The sequence below is a fragment of the Balaenoptera borealis genome (assembly GCF_965194805.1).
Source record: "Balaenoptera borealis genome assembly, chromosome: 18".
Classification (NCBI taxonomy): domain Eukaryota; kingdom Metazoa; phylum Chordata; class Mammalia; order Artiodactyla; family Balaenopteridae; genus Balaenoptera; species Balaenoptera borealis.
Genome location: NC_138877.1, coordinates 25,039,105 through 25,055,909, shown reverse-complemented (window position 1 = coordinate 25,055,909; position 16,805 = coordinate 25,039,105). Strand labels below are relative to the sequence as shown.

Sequence of the window (16,805 nt, the reverse complement as noted above, 5' to 3'; positions counted from 1 at the left end):
ATCAGTAACGTTTTATTAAAACTCAGCTGCACTCATACATTCACATATTGACTGTGGCTGCTTTCATACTACGATGGTGGAGTTGAGTAGTTACAACAGAGGCCATCTGGCTCCCAAAGCCTAAAATATTTCTTACCTGGCCCTCGATGGAAATAGTTTGCCAACCTGTATTCCATGGCGGTGGTTTTCAAACTTTAGTGTACATTAGAAATCACCTGGAGGGCTTGTTAAGACAGATCGCAAGCCCCATCTCCAGAGTTTCTGCTCCAGTAGGGCTGAAGTGGAGGCAGAAATCTGCATTGCTAATAAAGTCCCAGGCGATGCTGTTGCTGCTGGCCCAGGGTCCACACTTTGAGAACCAGTGTACCCACAGGGACACAGACAGTACAAAGAAAATGAGAGGAGATGCTGAGGAGAGTAGGTTCCGTGGTAGTATTAAAGCTGCAGAGACAGGGAAAGGAATGTTCTAGGGAATGAATGTGGGTTTGAGTATACTTCTCAGCAAGCACACACAGGAAAACTGCAGACGGAGAGAAAATTTAAAGATGTACAACTCTGATGGAAAGGGACACTGCTTTGATTAAAATGTGTGGACTGAAGGAAACAAATTTCCTTCCAGCTCATTGCTTCACTTGGCTTTTAACAGTCTCAGTGTCTCTGCCTGTGATAAGAAAGGGTTGATTATAAAAGGGCTAATTGGACATATGAAGACGTTAGTTCTTAACCTTTTGAGGTAAGGTTATTTAAATTCCTTTGGGATTTCTTACACCTCACTCTCAGGAGAAAGAACCAGTTACCGCTTTTGGTTCTCTATTGCTGCAGAGCAAGCCATCCCCAAACGTTGTGGTTTAAAATACAGTAACCCGGTTTTGCTCAGGATTCGGTAACTGGGCTGGGTTCAGCAGGGTAGCCAGATTTACCACATGGTGGTTTAGGGCTCCCGAGATCACAAAAGCAGACACTGCCAGGCTATCTTAAGGACTAGACACAGAACCGGCACAGCATCACTTCCATGGCGGCCACACTGTACTGGTGATGGAGAAGGACAGGCCAGTCCAGGTTCCAGGGGGCGACACCAATGTCACGGGTTAGGGCAGCATTTGGGAAAGATTTCCATAAAACCAAAGGAAAATAGGTACATAGGAAAGCTCCCCTGCTAATAGACGGCTCTACAGGGACAAAACTAAGACTTATGGTAATTTTGGGGGGTGGAATCCTAGGACTGAAAGCACTGGAAGTTCTTCAAGAGCATTCACAGATGTTTTCCTTTTTTATTTTTTAATTGTGCCCACACAAGTTCTAGAACAGCCTACTTCCACTGACTAAATTCACATAGTTACTGACAATTATCTTAATTACACATTCACGGAAAACTCACAAAGAGGTGGAATAAGATTACCTTTAAGTTGTGCTATTGGTGAGGCTTTTTTTGACTGTTTTTTTTTTTAAATACAAGCACACCGGTATATCCCCTTTTGAATGTTCTAAAGGCATCTACATAATGGAGCTTGTATAGGGGGAGAAGGAAAGACTTGAAACAATTATTTTCTTCCCAGTATTCCTTAATTCTTTGTTTTCATATTTATCAATGTGTTTGTTTTAATTACAAAAAAGTGTTTATTCAATACACATTGTACTGTACCTTGTATTTTCATTTAATGATTCTGTCCATGTGAGTATATATAACTCTATATCATTCTTTTTGATGGTTATGTAGTATTTTGTTATATTATCTAGCTAATCTCCAATTGTTAGACCCAAGAGAATTAAAAACATATGTTCACACAAAAACTCATACATGAATATTCATAGCAGCATTGTTCATAATAGCCAAAAAGTGGAAACAACACTAATGACCATCAACTGACAAATGGATAAACAAAATGTGTAATATCCATAGAATAGAAAATTATTCTGCCATGAAATTAAAAAAGAACAAAGCACCAATAACACCCTACAACATAGACGAACCTTGAAAACGTTATGCTAAGTGAAAGAAGCCAGACACAAAAGACCACATATTTTAATGATTCCATTTACACAAGAGGCAAATCCATAGTGACAGAAAAAAGATTAGCATGCCTTCATTCTTGAAATGCTCTCCTTTCCTGGCTTTCACAATATCGTTCTCTTCCGGAGTTCCTTGCTACCTCTCTGACTGATTTGGTTTCAAGTATGTCACCCACCACCCCTCCTTACACACTGTGGTCCTCGGTGACCCTCGTATTCTCTCACCCATATGCTCTTTCTTGCACAGAGCTCAGAACTGCTGTGACAAGTTTGCTGACTCTGTGACTTCCAGATTTATTCCTCCAGCCTTTTCCTCCTCATGAACTCTAGACCCTCTTGCCGTTCTTGAGTATTTCTTCTTAGACGTTCCTCGGGTTCAAAACAGAATTCATCATTTCCTAAACCATGTCTTTATGCTTTTGTGTATGTTGCCTCCTCCACCAGAATGCCCTTCCCACTTCTCTGCCCTGTGAACTCCTACTCATTTTTCAAGATTTAGCTTAAATTTTACTTCCTCCTTAAGGCCTTCATGGGCTACTTGGTTTCGATAATTAGCTGCCTTCTGTGTTGCCAAGCACTTTACATATGTCTTTCGCACATTCGCCACATTGTGTTTAATTATTTTGTCTGACTGATCGCCTCAAAGGCTGCCATTTTGTCTTACTTTTTTTGTATCCAGCAGTTAGCACAGTTGCATGGGAGATAATAACAGTGATCACAGCTAACACTTCTATTGTGCTTACTGGATACCAGGCACCATTTTGAGTAATTTTACTCATATTAATTCACTTAACCTCCCCATTCACCATTTGAGGCAGGCACATTTCTATGCCAATTTCTCATATGGATAAACTGAGATTAAGAAAGTTTAAGGAACTTTCCCAAGGTCACACAGATACCAAACGGCAGAGCTGGGATTCGACCCCAGACATTCTTGCAACAAAGTCTATGTTCTTTTTTTTTTTTCTGGCTGCGATGGGTCTTCATTTGCTACACGCGGGCTTTGTCTAGTTGTGGTGAGCAGGGGCTACTCTTTGTTGTGATGCGCAGACTTCTCATTGCTTTCCTTAAAGTCTACTGATTGTAAATGTTAATCACTTCTGAAAAATACTCTCATAGCAACATCTAGACTAGTGTTTGACCAAACAATGGGGCACCAGAGCTCAGCCAAGTTAAAAATTAACCATCACACTGTCCATAGCCATAGCTAACCATGGTTGAGAAAAGGAAGTCTCAGAGGCAGTGAATATATAAACTACTTCCAACTGAGGAAAGCTTTCATTACCTTAGGGGCTATTTTGTATGCCATGGTCTAAATTTATGAAGAACATGCTTAAAGCTGCCTTATATTCTTTTTCCTTGTCTTAGACATCCCATACCACCTCTCTCCATTATCCCCAAGTACTCTTTCCTCCCATCAGACTGTTGTTTCTGCCACTGAACCTCCCAGGACACCCTTCCTATTCATTGTCACAAACAACATGTCTTCCTGATGAAAAGTGGTCATTGAGAACACTTGTCCTACACCATGTTTTTGCAACTCTTCCCATTTAAGTTTCAGCCTTCTCAGATGCTCCACAACTCATAGAATTATAGAACTTTAGAACTTGAGGAGCAACTTAGTCAAATTTCCTCATTTTACTGATGACGAAACTGGATGCGGTGACTTCTCTGAATTTGAGGTGGAAGCAGGAATAGAGTTCAGGTCTGTTCTGCCAGCCTCAGTGTTCTTTACGCTTGATAGACAAGAAAGAACCAATGCAAACTGGAAGGGAAACTAGCCTGGGAGGAGATAGGAGAGGATGCTCTTGATATAACAAGCGGATTTTGTTCAAACATTTAAATCTCCCTGAGCCTCAATTTCTTTATTTGTTAAGTGGCTGAAATTGGTGCTTCTCAAACTTTAATACACATACGAATCTCCCAGGGATCTTTTTAAAACACAGACTCTGATTCAGTAGGTCTGGAGTATGGCCTGAGAGTCTGCATTTCTAACCAGCTTCCAGATGCTGCTGATGCTGCTGGTCTTTGAAGTAGAAGGGCATAGATGATCTGTAAGCCCAATCTGAGCCTTAAAATTCTATGATTTGGTGCTTCCGTGGTTAAGGACAGCAGCATCAAAGGTATGTAAAATAGGCAGTCTGGGGAAAATATTAAATTTTACCCGTACTTCTCTGTACACTTTTTTTCACGATACTTTTCTTCCATAGAGGGTCACCATATATTCTGATTTATCTGAGAAAGGATTGGTTTGTGCCTGTCTTCCCAGTGTGATGATTCAGAGAAACCTTTTCACTCTTAAGAGTTTCCCAGTTGGGACAATAAATTTATACGGTTACCCATTGTCTAAAAGTTTCTTTTGCTCATTATCTATGGTCATAGAATATAGAATGCATTTTATTTCGACAGTTTGCATATTTCGAACCACGGAAGAAAAGTTGTGTCCCAGAAGGTTTCCTGCACGGTATGTCAGAATTTCATGGTTTGTGAATTCCTGTTTTCTTTCCTTATGAAAAGCACACTCACTGCAGGCACTTGGCAAGGGCCTTTTGCATTCAGCCCTCCTAAGATGTGGGACCCTGGGAAAAACTGCTCACTGTTTGTTTTGTGGTGACTGGCAGCAAAGCTCACTTGGATGATTAAAAGCTAAATGGAAAAATACTTCATGGGTGATTTTCCCACTTCCTACTCTCACGAATCAGTGTGTGAATGTATAGTTCCCAAGCTCAGGGGCAGCTACTGGAGTGAACTTCTGTGCCTACTTAACCAAAGGTGTTTCTGAAGGCAGAGCATAGGGAGGGCACCAGCCGCAAACTACAGGTCCTCCACCTGCTGTTCCTCCAGTCTGCCTGCAATCCCGCTCAAGAGACTATATTCCTGGAGGTTTCAAAATCAGTTACTAATTACCACCTTCTATTATGAGTTAGTGGCCTTTGTTACTGATTCCTTTAATAAATATTTGGTAAGTGCCTACTATGTGGCAAGACAGGATTACCTGACAGCTGAAATTAAGAACTGGACACAGTTTTAGTCTGTAGATCTTAGTCCCTGATTTTCTACAAGAAAAAGGGGAGGTGTTAATGGAAATTGGAGGGGTAAAATGTGACACTGTTTTTTCTATAATTGATTCGGAACATAAGAACCTACGTCTAAAAAAGGAGAGAAGAGACATGGAATTAATATGAACCACAAAAGGTTAGCACACTACTCATCTCTTTCAAGTCTTTGCTCAAAGGATATTGGTTCACTGAGTTTTCTTGGCCACTCTATTTAAAACTGCAACTCACACCCTAACCCAGAACTCTAAATCTCTGCTCTCCTTTATTTTTTCCACTACATTTATCTTATAATATATGATATAACTCACCTGGTTATGCTATTTATTGTCTTGCTTCTTCAGCAACTTTTGAATATGCAATACAGTATTACTAACTATAGTTAACCACACTGTACATTACATCACATGGCTTATTTAGTTTATAACTAGAAGTTTGTACCTTTTGACCCCCTTCACCTATCTTCCTTTCTAAGATGCTCATGAGCTAATTGTTTGCCATGAAAGTCTAGATTTTTGCTAAGAATATCACACGCATAAGAATGTCAGATGGTGCAAACATTTGGAAGTACCAAATATAAAAGATAATATAATCCATAATCAAAATTATTTTGACAGGGTTGAAAGCAAGTGTAAAATTAATAAGAAAATTTAGCAGGGTTAAAAGTAGCAAAATATCTATTTTACCATTACAGAAAGAAGGTGACTATCCTTGGGAATTATCTTTGATGGTTTAGTTGATTGTGAATTTAGTATGATTCAACATGGTTAATCCATACGTGGCTTCCAAGGGAACCAACACTCTCTAGGAAGGTATAAAAAGGAGTATAACATCTGAGTCACTGGAAGTAACTGGGCTTGTCAGAATCTGCTCTGGTCATTCACGTGGAATCTAGTACAGGAGGAAATGTTTTGAAGGCTCCTGATAAACCAAGGTAGTCCAGAAGAGCGCAATGAGTTTGGAGGAATTTAGAAACCAAATGGAGCCTTCCTTTAATTAGCCATAACCTAGAAAGGTGTCAGTTTATGCTTTGTCAGGTGCTAAAGCTAAATTAGAGGCAAAGCTAAATTAGAGGCATGGAGTGACAAAGGAAGCTCCTAGTGAGGAGCAGGGCAGAGGGAAGAGGTTTGACATTTATCTTCTGCACAGGAAAGGAGAAAGGGGAGCACACGTTGGTGGTAAAAGAGAGCAGGAAGAATGACTTCATGCACAAACAGGAACCTCAGTCTTTTTTCAGGTTCCAGTCTCTCAACATTATGCAGGTATGGGCAGTAACACCCATAGTCAGAGCTACGCATGAAGAGTCAGCATAGCATAGCAGCCAACGGGGCAAACTCTGGAGTCAGCCAGGCTGGGTTTAAATCCTGGGACTACTACTTAAGAACTACATAACTCTGAGCCGTTAAATCTCTTTGTGCCTCAAATTTCTAATCTGTTCAATGGGACTAACAGCACTTAGCTCATGGGGTTGATGTGAGGATTAAACAGGATGATATATGTAAAGTTCTTAGACTCATGCTTGACAGATAAGCACTATGCAAGTTGATCATGGATTGGATACTTGCTGTATCTCAAGCTTCTCTATCTCATTTAATGCTCAGAACAACCCTAGTATATAGAATCTATTGAAATAACCTTTTAACAAATAAGGAAGCTAAAACTTTGAAAGGTTAGGGAACCTGCCCAAAGTTACACAGGTAGAATATTGTGGAACCATTCTGCAAACACATGTTTTTCTGATTCAAGATTCACAGATTTTAATCTCTGGCCTTGACTGTTTTTAACCTGATCTCAAAGTAACTAGAGAGCCCAAATCACAACTGTAGAAAAACCACCAAAATAGAAAAGGTAATATCACCTGTGGGTTTTGGAAGGGCTGAGGATTACGCCCAGTAGGTGTAACCTCCAACATTAGATGGAGTGAGAGGCCATAGTTTTGATGATTGTGCCGATAGTTAACGATCAGAGTGCTGGAAAAAAGACAGAGGGACAACTATAAAAGGCAACATCATAAACAGTTGCTAAGTCAGCTTCACCAAGCTGAGCTCTTCGGAGGGAACTGGATCACGAGATCCACATGCAGCAATAGGAGGGGGGTAAACAAGGAGGGCAATCTCTTTGTCATTACCTTCAAAAAATAATAATAATAATAAATCTGTATTTCATTAAGTTACTCTTCTTTGGGTTACATATTGCATAACTGATAAAGGGTTAAAAGACCAAAACAAAGGACAGAAAAGCAGAAGACCCTGCTAGAGTGAGAAAGAAGGAAAATAAGCAACAGACCTGAGTGGACATTTAACCATAAAATAGATTTCAGTCTATTACATCTGCGATTTGGGCTGCAAGGGACTTTCCTTAGGCCTTTGTTAGCAATTCCAGGAAACATATTTTAATGGAAGTTCTCTGAACCAATTTTATTTTTGTGGAATCTCCTTGTTAACTAATGATGCTCTCAGGTCTATTGTATACTTCCCAAACCCGTTGATGGTACTGCATATGTTCACTGCAATTGCATGCTTTTATTAAATATTACATAGACTGATTACGAGAGTAGTTTCTACAAAAACCAAGTTGAATGCTTAGAAAGCATTAAAAAAAGAGTAATGAAAAAAATGTGCTGCCCGGTTAGATATGAGCAAGACAGTTGCAAAAGGTAAGAGGAAAAAAATAATTAAAAGCTAGGAGGGGGACCTCCCTGGTGGCGCAGTGGTTAAGAATCCGCCTGCCAATGCAGGAGACAGGGGTTCGAGCCCTGGTCCGGGAAGATCCCACATGCTGCAGAGCCCGTGTGCTACAACTACTGAGCCTGTGTGCCACAGCTACTGAAGCCCGCGTGCCTAGAGCCCGCGCTCCGCAGCAAGACAAGCCTGCACACCGCAACGAAGAGTCGCCCCCGCTCACCGCAACTAGAGAAAGCCTGCGCGCAGCAACGAAGACCCAATGCAACCAAAAGTAAATATAAAATAATAAATAAATTTTAAAAAAAAAAGCTAGGAGGATTCTGTATCCCATTTGCTTCACAAGTGTCTTCCAAGAGGTCCCTCAATTTTAAAGAAACAAGATTGGAAATCATAGATAATTTATTAGGAGCTTGTTTTATTTGAGTTAACATGAAATTCCATCAGCTAAATGACCCAAATCTTCTCAATAGGAGTCTCACTGACATCTTAGGTGAGCTGTTTTCTTTTGCAGGACTGCGCAGCATTGAGACATTCAGCATCTCTGGTCCACACCCACTAAATGCTATGGTGGCCCCCAGTCACTGTGACAATTGAAGAGTCCACTTTGCACAGTTCCAAGTACTCCTTAAAATAAACATAAGAGTTTTAGTGCCCCCGCCATGAATTTCTGCTTGTATTAAAATAAAAGGCTTTGCCCTACCTCAAAAAGTTAGAAAAAGGACTTATATATTTTAAATTTAAGAATATATATGTTTAAGACATGTAAGTATAATTTTTAGATGATTTTTTTATTTCACTTGCCTTTCTGTGATTAGCCAGTCAGCCATGAGTCCTGATTGTTTTGGTTAAGAGTTTTTCTTCTACATCTGACTGCCTAGGGACCTTCTGAAAAATGGGACCATTACAGGGCTTACACATATAATAAGAGGAATTATTGAAGAAACTATTTTTTAACCTGGAGAGGCAATGACTTAGAGAGACAGAATTATTGATTTCACACATATAAAGAATTATCTTGTTTGAGGATAATTCAGTTTCCTCTATGAGAATCCACATAGAATATTCTAGAAATAGCTCTAAACAAATTGAACAAAATGTAGAAAAGACAACACAGTATAATAGAAAGGTTTTATAGCCTTAGTGCCAGACAAACTTGGGCATAAATCCTAGCTCCACCTTGTATGATATATATAAACTGTCAAGATCTCAGAGCCTCATTTTTTTCTTCCATAAACTAGTTTAATAATATTTATCTCAAAGCATTATGAAGAATAAATAAAATAGTCTATCTTAAATTCCTAGCACTGTTTTTGGCATATATTAGACACATAATAAATGAGTTTCCTTCATTATCTTCTTTCCTGTCCCTGGAAGTGTGAAGCAGAAAAAGCCAATTATCTGTTTAAACACACTACCTCTGAATACTTTGATAGTTTAAGGTGTGGATAGAACTATAAAAATTCCCTCGGGATCAAACCCTTGCTTTGTGGCAGACACAGTTGACACCGTTCCTAGCCTATCTAAAAGCCATTTACATTTTTTCTTTCTGGATAGCAGCCCTCCGTATTTGTTTAAGATTGGATAAATATCCTTTGGCTTCCAGGAAGGTCACCCCAGCCCCTGGTCTAGGAGCTGGCCTAAATCCAGACTTTCTGTGGCAGATTACATTACCTTTCAGCAAATATTCATTCCTTCCCCATGACCTCCTTGAGAAAAGTATCCTTTCCTGCCACATTGATTTTGGACTTGGAATACGGCAGAAGGAAGAATGTGCCAATTCCAAGCCAAGGCTTGCCCCTCAGGAGCTTCTGCCATAAGGAGATATGCCCTGGGTAGCCCAGCTCTCATAAGAAGGAGAGACCCATAGAACAGCTGCCCTGGCTGACGAGACAGAAGTAAATGTGTGTTATTGTGTGTCCCTGAGATGATGCTGTGGTTGTTTGTTCAGCAATAATCGAAACAACTGACTGATAACACCTGCCTGAGTGATATTAGGCAAGATTAGCAGAGAAGCTTCTGAGAAATAGTTTTTGTCTCTGATAAGAGAAAGTTTTGGGAAGATAAACTTCCTCCTCAGTGCCACATCTGGACTTTGATTGATTGCCGCATCTTGACATAGCCAGGTTATGACCACGAAGAGAAGACCAAGAGAATTGGAGACACCAGCCCAGAATTCCTGAACCAATACCACCAACCATCTTGCTTCAGTTCTTGCAAAGTGACAAGAATAAATCCCTGTTTGTTTATACCAAGATTTGCTGGGCATCTCTGTTATCTGTAGCTGAAATGTATCCTAAGTGATACTTAACGCTAAGATTTCTAGTTTTTATAACATAAGCTAACATATTTGACAATTCACAGAATTATTTCTGGTTTGTGAATAGATGTCATGTATTACATTGCTGTTTGTGAGTGCAGTGGCTCATACAGTCAGCATTACCAGCTAATTCATCAGATACCCAAGCATTTAGGATGTCCCCTAGGGAACTATATTCCCTGTAACCACATGGATGGGTACAAAGCTTCATTTCTCTCAGAGAATCTTCCTTCACTTTCAGTGTGCACCTACTGTCCACAGTGAAATATTCCATGTGTAGTAGAAGTTAATTTTTGATTTGGCCATCTTCCAAGGTCTCTCATGTTCCTCTCTGTCTCCTTACCAGACACTATGGAAAACAGTATGGGGGATCCTTAAAAATTAAAAATAGAGCTACCATATAATCCAGCAATTCCACCCCTAGGTATTTATCCAAAGAAAATGAAAACACTAACTTGAAAAGCTATCTTCACCCCATGTTCACTGCAGCATTATGTACAACAGCCAAGACACAAAAACAACCTAAGTGTCCACTGACATATGAATGGATAAAGAAGTTGTGGTATATATATATATATATATATATATATATATATATATATATATATGCAAAGGAATATTATTCAGCCATAAAAAAACAAACAAGGAAATCTTGCCACTCGAGACAACATGAATGGACCTCGAGGATATTATGTTTAATGAAATAAGTCAGACTGAGAAAGACAAATACTGTACAACCTCACTTAATCTGTGGACTCTGAAAACAAACCAAAACAAAAACACAGTAACCAAAAATTCCCAACCAAACGCATAAAAAAAGAGATCAGATTTGTGGTTACCAGAGGCTGGGGGCAGGGATAGGGGGATTGGAGAAAGGTGGTCAAATGTACAAACTTCCCGTTACAAGATAAAGAAGTACTAGGGATGTAATGTACAGCATGATGATACTGTTAACATTGCTATTTGTCATATATGAAAGTTGCTAAGAGAGTAAATCCTAAAAGGTCTCACCACAAGAAAAAACATTTTTTTGCTTTCTTTTTTTATTGTATTTATGTGAGATAATGGATGCTAACTAAACTTACTGCAGAACAATTTCACAATACATGTAAGTCAAACCATTATTCTGTAAACCATACATTTTTACAGTGATGTATGTCAATTGTTATCTCAATAAAACCAGAAAATTTTTTAACATCTTTATTGGAGTATAATTGCTTTACAATGTTGTTAGTTGCTGCTGTGTAACAAAGTGAATCAGCTATATATATACATATATCCCCATATCATCTCCCTCTTGCGTCTCCCTCCCACCCTCCCTATCCCACCCCTCTAGGTGGTCACAAAGCACCGAGCTGATCCCCCTGTGCTATGCGGCTGCTTCCCACTAGCTATCTATTTTACATTTGGTAGTGTATATAATATGTCCATGCCACTCTCTCACTTCGTCCCAGCTTACCCTTCCCCCTCCCCGTGTCCTCAAGTCCATTTTGTACGTCTGCATCTTTATTCCTGTCCTGCCCCTATGTTCTTCAGAACCATTTTTTTTTAGATTCCATATATATATATATGTTAGCATACGGTATTTGTTTTTCTCTTTCTGACTTACTTCACTCTGTATGACAGACTCTAGGTCCAACCACCTCACTAAAAATAACTCAATTTCATTTCTTTTTATGGCTGAGTAATATTCCATTGTATATATGTGCCAAATCTTCTTTATCCATTCATCTGTTGATGGACACTTAGGTTGCTTCCATATCCTGGCTATTGTAAATAGTGCCACAATGAACATTGTGGTACATGACTCTTTTTGAATTATGGTTTTCTCAGGGTATGTGCCCAGTAGTGGGACTGCTGGGTCGTATGGTACTGATATTTTTAGTTTTTTAAGGAACCTCGCATTCTGTTTGCTAGTATTTTGTTGAGTATTTTTACATCTATGTTCATCAGTGATATTGCCCTGTAGTTTTCTTTCTTTGTGACATCTTTGTCTGGTTTTGGTATCAGAGTGATGGTGGCCTCATAGAATGAATTTGGGAGTGTTCCTCCCTCTGCTATATTTTGCAAGAGTTTGAGAAAGATAGATGTTAGCTCTTCTCTAAATGTTTGATAGAATTCACCTGTGAAGCCATCTGGTCCTGGGCTTTTGTTTGTTGGAAGATTTTTAATCACAGTTTCAATTTCAGTGCTTGTGATTGGTCTGTTTATATTTTCTATTTCTTCCTGGTTCAGTCTCAGAAGGTTGTGCTTTTCTAAGAATTTGTCCATTTCTTCCAGGTTGTCCATTTTATTGGCATAGAGTTGTTTGTAGTAATCTCTCATGATCCTTTGTATTTCTGCAGTGTCAGTTGTTACTTCTCCTTTTTCATTTCTAATTCTGTTGATTTGAGTCTTCTCCCTTTTTCTCTTGATGAGTCTGGCTAATGGTTTATCAATTTTGTTTATCTTCTCAAAGAACCAGCTTTTAGTTTTATTGATCTTTGCTATAGTTTCCTTCATTTCTGATCTGATCTTTATGATTTCTTTCCTTCTACTAACTTTGGGGTTTTCTTTTGTTTTTCTTTCTCTAATTGCTTTAGGTGTAAGGTTAGGTTGTTTATTTGAGATGTTTCTTGTTTCTTGAGGTAAGACTGTACTGCTACAAACTTCCCTCTTAGAACTGCTTTTGCTGCATCCCATAGGTTTTGGGTCATCATGTTTTCATTGTCATTTGTTTCTACTTATTTTTTGATTTCTTCTTTGATTTATTCAGTGATCTCTTGGTTATTTAGTAATGTATTGTTTAGCCTCCATGTGTTTGTATGTTTTACAGATTTTTTCCGGTGATTGATATCTAGTTTCATACTGTTATGGTCGGAAAAGATACTTGATATGATTTCAATCTTCTTAAATTTACCAGGCTTGATCTGTGACCCTAGATATGATCTATCTTGGAGAATGTTCCATGAGCACTTGAGAAGAAAGTGTATTCTGTTGTTTTTGGATGGAATGTCCTATAAATATCAATTAAGTCCATCTTGTTTAATGTTTCATTTAAAGCTCCTGATTCCTTATTTATTTTCATTTTGGATGATCTGTCCATTGGTGAAAGTGGGGTGTTAAAGTCCCCTACTATGATTGTGTTACTGTCTATTTCCCCTTCTATGCCTGTTAGCATTTGCCTTATGTATTGAGGTGCTCCTATGTTGTGTGCATAAATATTTACAATTGTTATATCTTCTTCTTGGATTGATCCCGTGATCATTATGTAGTATCCTTCTTTGGCTCTTGTAATAGTCTTTATTTTAAAGTCTATTTTGTCTGATATGAGAATTGCTACTCCAGCTTTCTTTTGATTTCCATTTGCATGGAATATCTTTTTCCATCCACTCACTTTCAGTCTGTATGTGTCCCTAGCTCTGAAGTGGGTCTCTTGTAGACAGCATATATACAGGTCTTGTTTTTGTATCCATTCAACCAGTCTATGTCTTTTGGTTGGAGCATTTAATCCATTTACATTTAAGGTAGTTATCGATATGTATATTCCTATTACCATTTTCTTAATTGTTTTGCATTTGTTATTGTAGGTCTTTTCCTTCTCTTGTGTTTCCTGCCTAGAGAAGTTCCTTTAGCATTTGTTGTAAAGCTGGTTTGGTGGTGCTGAATTCCCTTAGCTTTTGCTTGTCTGTAAAGGTTTTGATTTCTCTGTCAAATCTGAATGAGATCCTTGCTGGGTAGAATAATCTTGGTTGTAGATTTTTCCCTTTCATCACTTTAAATATGTCCTGCCACTCCCTTCTGGCTTGCAGAGTTTCTGCTGAAAGATCAGCTGTTAACCCTATGGGTATTCCCTTGTATGTTATTTGTTGATTTTCCCTTGCTGCTTTTAATATTCTTTCTTTGTATTTAATTTTTGATAGTTTGATTAATATGTGTCTTGGCATGATTCTCCTTGGATTTATCCTGTATGGGACTCTCTGTGCTTCCTGGAGTTGATTGACTATTTCCTTTCCCATAGTAGGGAAATTTTCAACTATAATCTCTTCAAATATTTTCTCAGTCCCTTTCTTTTTCTCTTCTTCTTCTGGGACACCTATAATTCGAATGTTGGTGCATTTAATGTTTTCCCAGAGGTCTCTGAGACTGTCTTCAATTCTTTTCATTCTTTTTTCTTTATTCTGCTCTGCAGTAGTTATTTCCACTATTTTATCTTCCAGGTCACTTATCCGTTCTTCTGCCTCAGTTATTCTGCTATTGATTCCTTCCAGAGAATTTTTAATTTCATTTATTGTGTTGTTCATCATTGTTTGTTTGCTCTTTAGTTCTTCTAGGTCCTTGTTAAACGTTTCTTGTATTTTCTCCATTCTATTTCCAAGGTTTTGGATCATCTTTACTATCATAACTCTGAATTCTTTTTCAGGTAGACTGCCTATTTCCTCTTCATTTGTTTAGTCCGGTGGGTTTTTACCTTGCTCCTTCATCTGCTGTGTGTTTCTCTGTCTTCTCATTTTGCTTAACTTACTGTGTTTGGGGTCTCCTTTTCGCAGGCTGCATGTTCATAGTTTCCTTTGTTTTTGGTGTCTGCCCCCAGTGGCTATGGTTGGTTCAGTGGGTTGTGTAGGCTTCCTGGTGGAGGGGACTGGTGCCTGTGTTTTGGTGGATGAGGCTGGATCTTGTCTTTCTGGTGGGCAGGAGCACGTCCGGTGGTGTGTTTTGGGGTGTCTGTGACCTTATTATTTTAGGCAGCCTCTCTGCTAATGGGTGGGGTTATGTTCCTGTCTCGCTAGTTGTTTGGCTTAGGGTGTCCAGCACTGTAGCTTGCTGGTCATTGAGTGGAGCTGGGTTTTGGTGTTGAGATGGAGATCTCTGGGAGAGCTTTCACCATTTGATATTATGTGGGGCTGGGAAGTCTCTGGTGGACCAGTGTCCTGAAGTCAGCTCTCCCACCTCAGAGGCTCAGGCCTGACACTTCACTGGAACACCAAGACCCTGTCAGCCACATGGCTCAGAAGAAAAGGGAGGGGAAAAAAGAAAGAAAAAATAAAATAAAATAAAATATAGTTATTAAAATAAAAATTTTTTAAATTATTAAAAATAAAAAAGTAATTTAAAAAAAAAAAGAAAGAAGAGAGCAACCAAACCAAAAAACAAATCCAGCAATGAGAACAAGCGCTCAAAAGTATACTAGAATAAAAAAACAAAAAATGGACAGACAGAACCCTAGGACAAATAGTAAAAGCAAAGCTATACAGACAAAATCACACAATGAAGCATACACATACACACTCACAGAAAGAGAAGAAGGAAAAAATATATATATATAAAAAAAAGGAAAAGAGCAACCAAATCAATAAACAAATCTACTAATGATGATAAGCTCTAAATACTAAACTAAGATAAACATAAAACCAGAAACAAATGAGATGCAGAAAGCAAACCCCAAGTCTACAGTTGCTCCCAAAGTCCACCACCTCAATTTTGGGATGATTCATTTTCTGTTCAGGTATCCTAGAGATGCAGGGTACATCAAGTTGATTGTGGAGATTTAATCTGCTGCTCCCGAGGCTGCTGGGAGAGATTTCCCTTTCTCTTCTTTGTTTGCACAGCTCCTGGGGTTCAGCTTTGGACTTGGTCCCACCTCTGCGTGTAGGTCGCCTGAGGTCATCTATTCCCCACCCAGACAGGACAGGGTTAAAGTAGCAGCTGATTAGGGGGCTCTGGCTCACTCAGGCCGGGGGAGGGAGGGGCACAGAATGCAGGGCAAGCCTGTGGCGGCAGAGGTCGGAGTGACGTTGCAACAGCCTGAGGTACCCCATGCACTCTCCCGGAGAAGTTGTCCCTGGATCACAGGACCCTGGCAGTGGCAGGCTGCACAGGCTCCCGGGAGGGGAGGTGTGGATAGTGACCTGTGCTTGCACACAGGCTTCTTGGTGGCTGCAGCAGTAGCCTTAGCATCTCATGCCCGTCTCTGGGGTCCGCGCTGATAGCTGCAGCTCGCGCCCTTCTCTGGAGCTCGTTTAGGCAGTGCTCTGAATCCCCTCTCCTCGCGCACCCTGAAACAATGGTCTCTTGCCTCCTAGGCAGGTCCAGACTTTTTCCTGGACTCCCTCCTGGCTAGCTGTGGCACACTAGCCCCCTTCAGGCTGTGTTCACGCAGCCAACCCCAGTCCTCTCCCTGGGATCCGACCTCCGAAGCCCGAGCCTCAGCTCCCACCCCCCGCCCACCCCAGCGGGTGAGCAGACAAGCCTCTCTGGCTGGTGAGTGCTGGTCGGCACTGATCCTCTGTGCGGGAATCTCTCGCTTTGCCCCCCACACCCCTCTTGCTGTGCTCTCCTCCATGGCTCCGAAGATTCCTCCCGCCGCCACCTGCAGCCTCCGCCCACGAAGGGGCTTCCCAGTGCGTGGAAACTTTTCCTCCTTCACAGCTCCCTCCCAGAGGTGGAGGTCCTGTCCTTATTCTTTTGTCTCTGTTTTTTCTTTTTTCTTTTGCCCTACCCAGGTACATGGGGAGTTTCTTGCCTTTTGGGAAGTCTCAGGTCTTCTGTCAGCGTTCAGTAGGTGTTCTGCAGGAATTGTTCCACATGTAGATCTATTTTTGATATGTTTGTGGGGAGGATGGTGATCTCCATATCTTACTCCTCTGTCATCTTGAAGGTCCCTCCCTTCTCTTTAACTTTTAATCTGCTAGTGTTGGAGGGTCTCCTGCAGAGGTGGGGGATGGCTGTCCAGAAATTGTTTTTAACACATGAGCCCTC

General features: G+C 40.1%; 1 protein-coding gene across 1 annotated transcript in view; it reads right to left on the bottom strand.

Moving 5' to 3' along the window:
- Positions 1-1,719: 1,719 nt before the first annotated feature.
- The window catches only part of LOC309615803 (uncharacterized protein), a gene marked incomplete at its 5' end in the record, with an annotated part of 103,290 nt that continues 88,204 nt past the window's right edge, over positions 1,720-16,805 (bottom strand). The window contains one exon of the mRNA XM_082365779.1: positions 1,720-8,374. Within this exon, the coding sequence (XP_082221905.1) occupies positions 8,313-8,374 (62 nt within the window). The 3' untranslated portion in view covers positions 1,720-8,312. The remainder of the gene's footprint in view (positions 8,375-16,805) is intronic.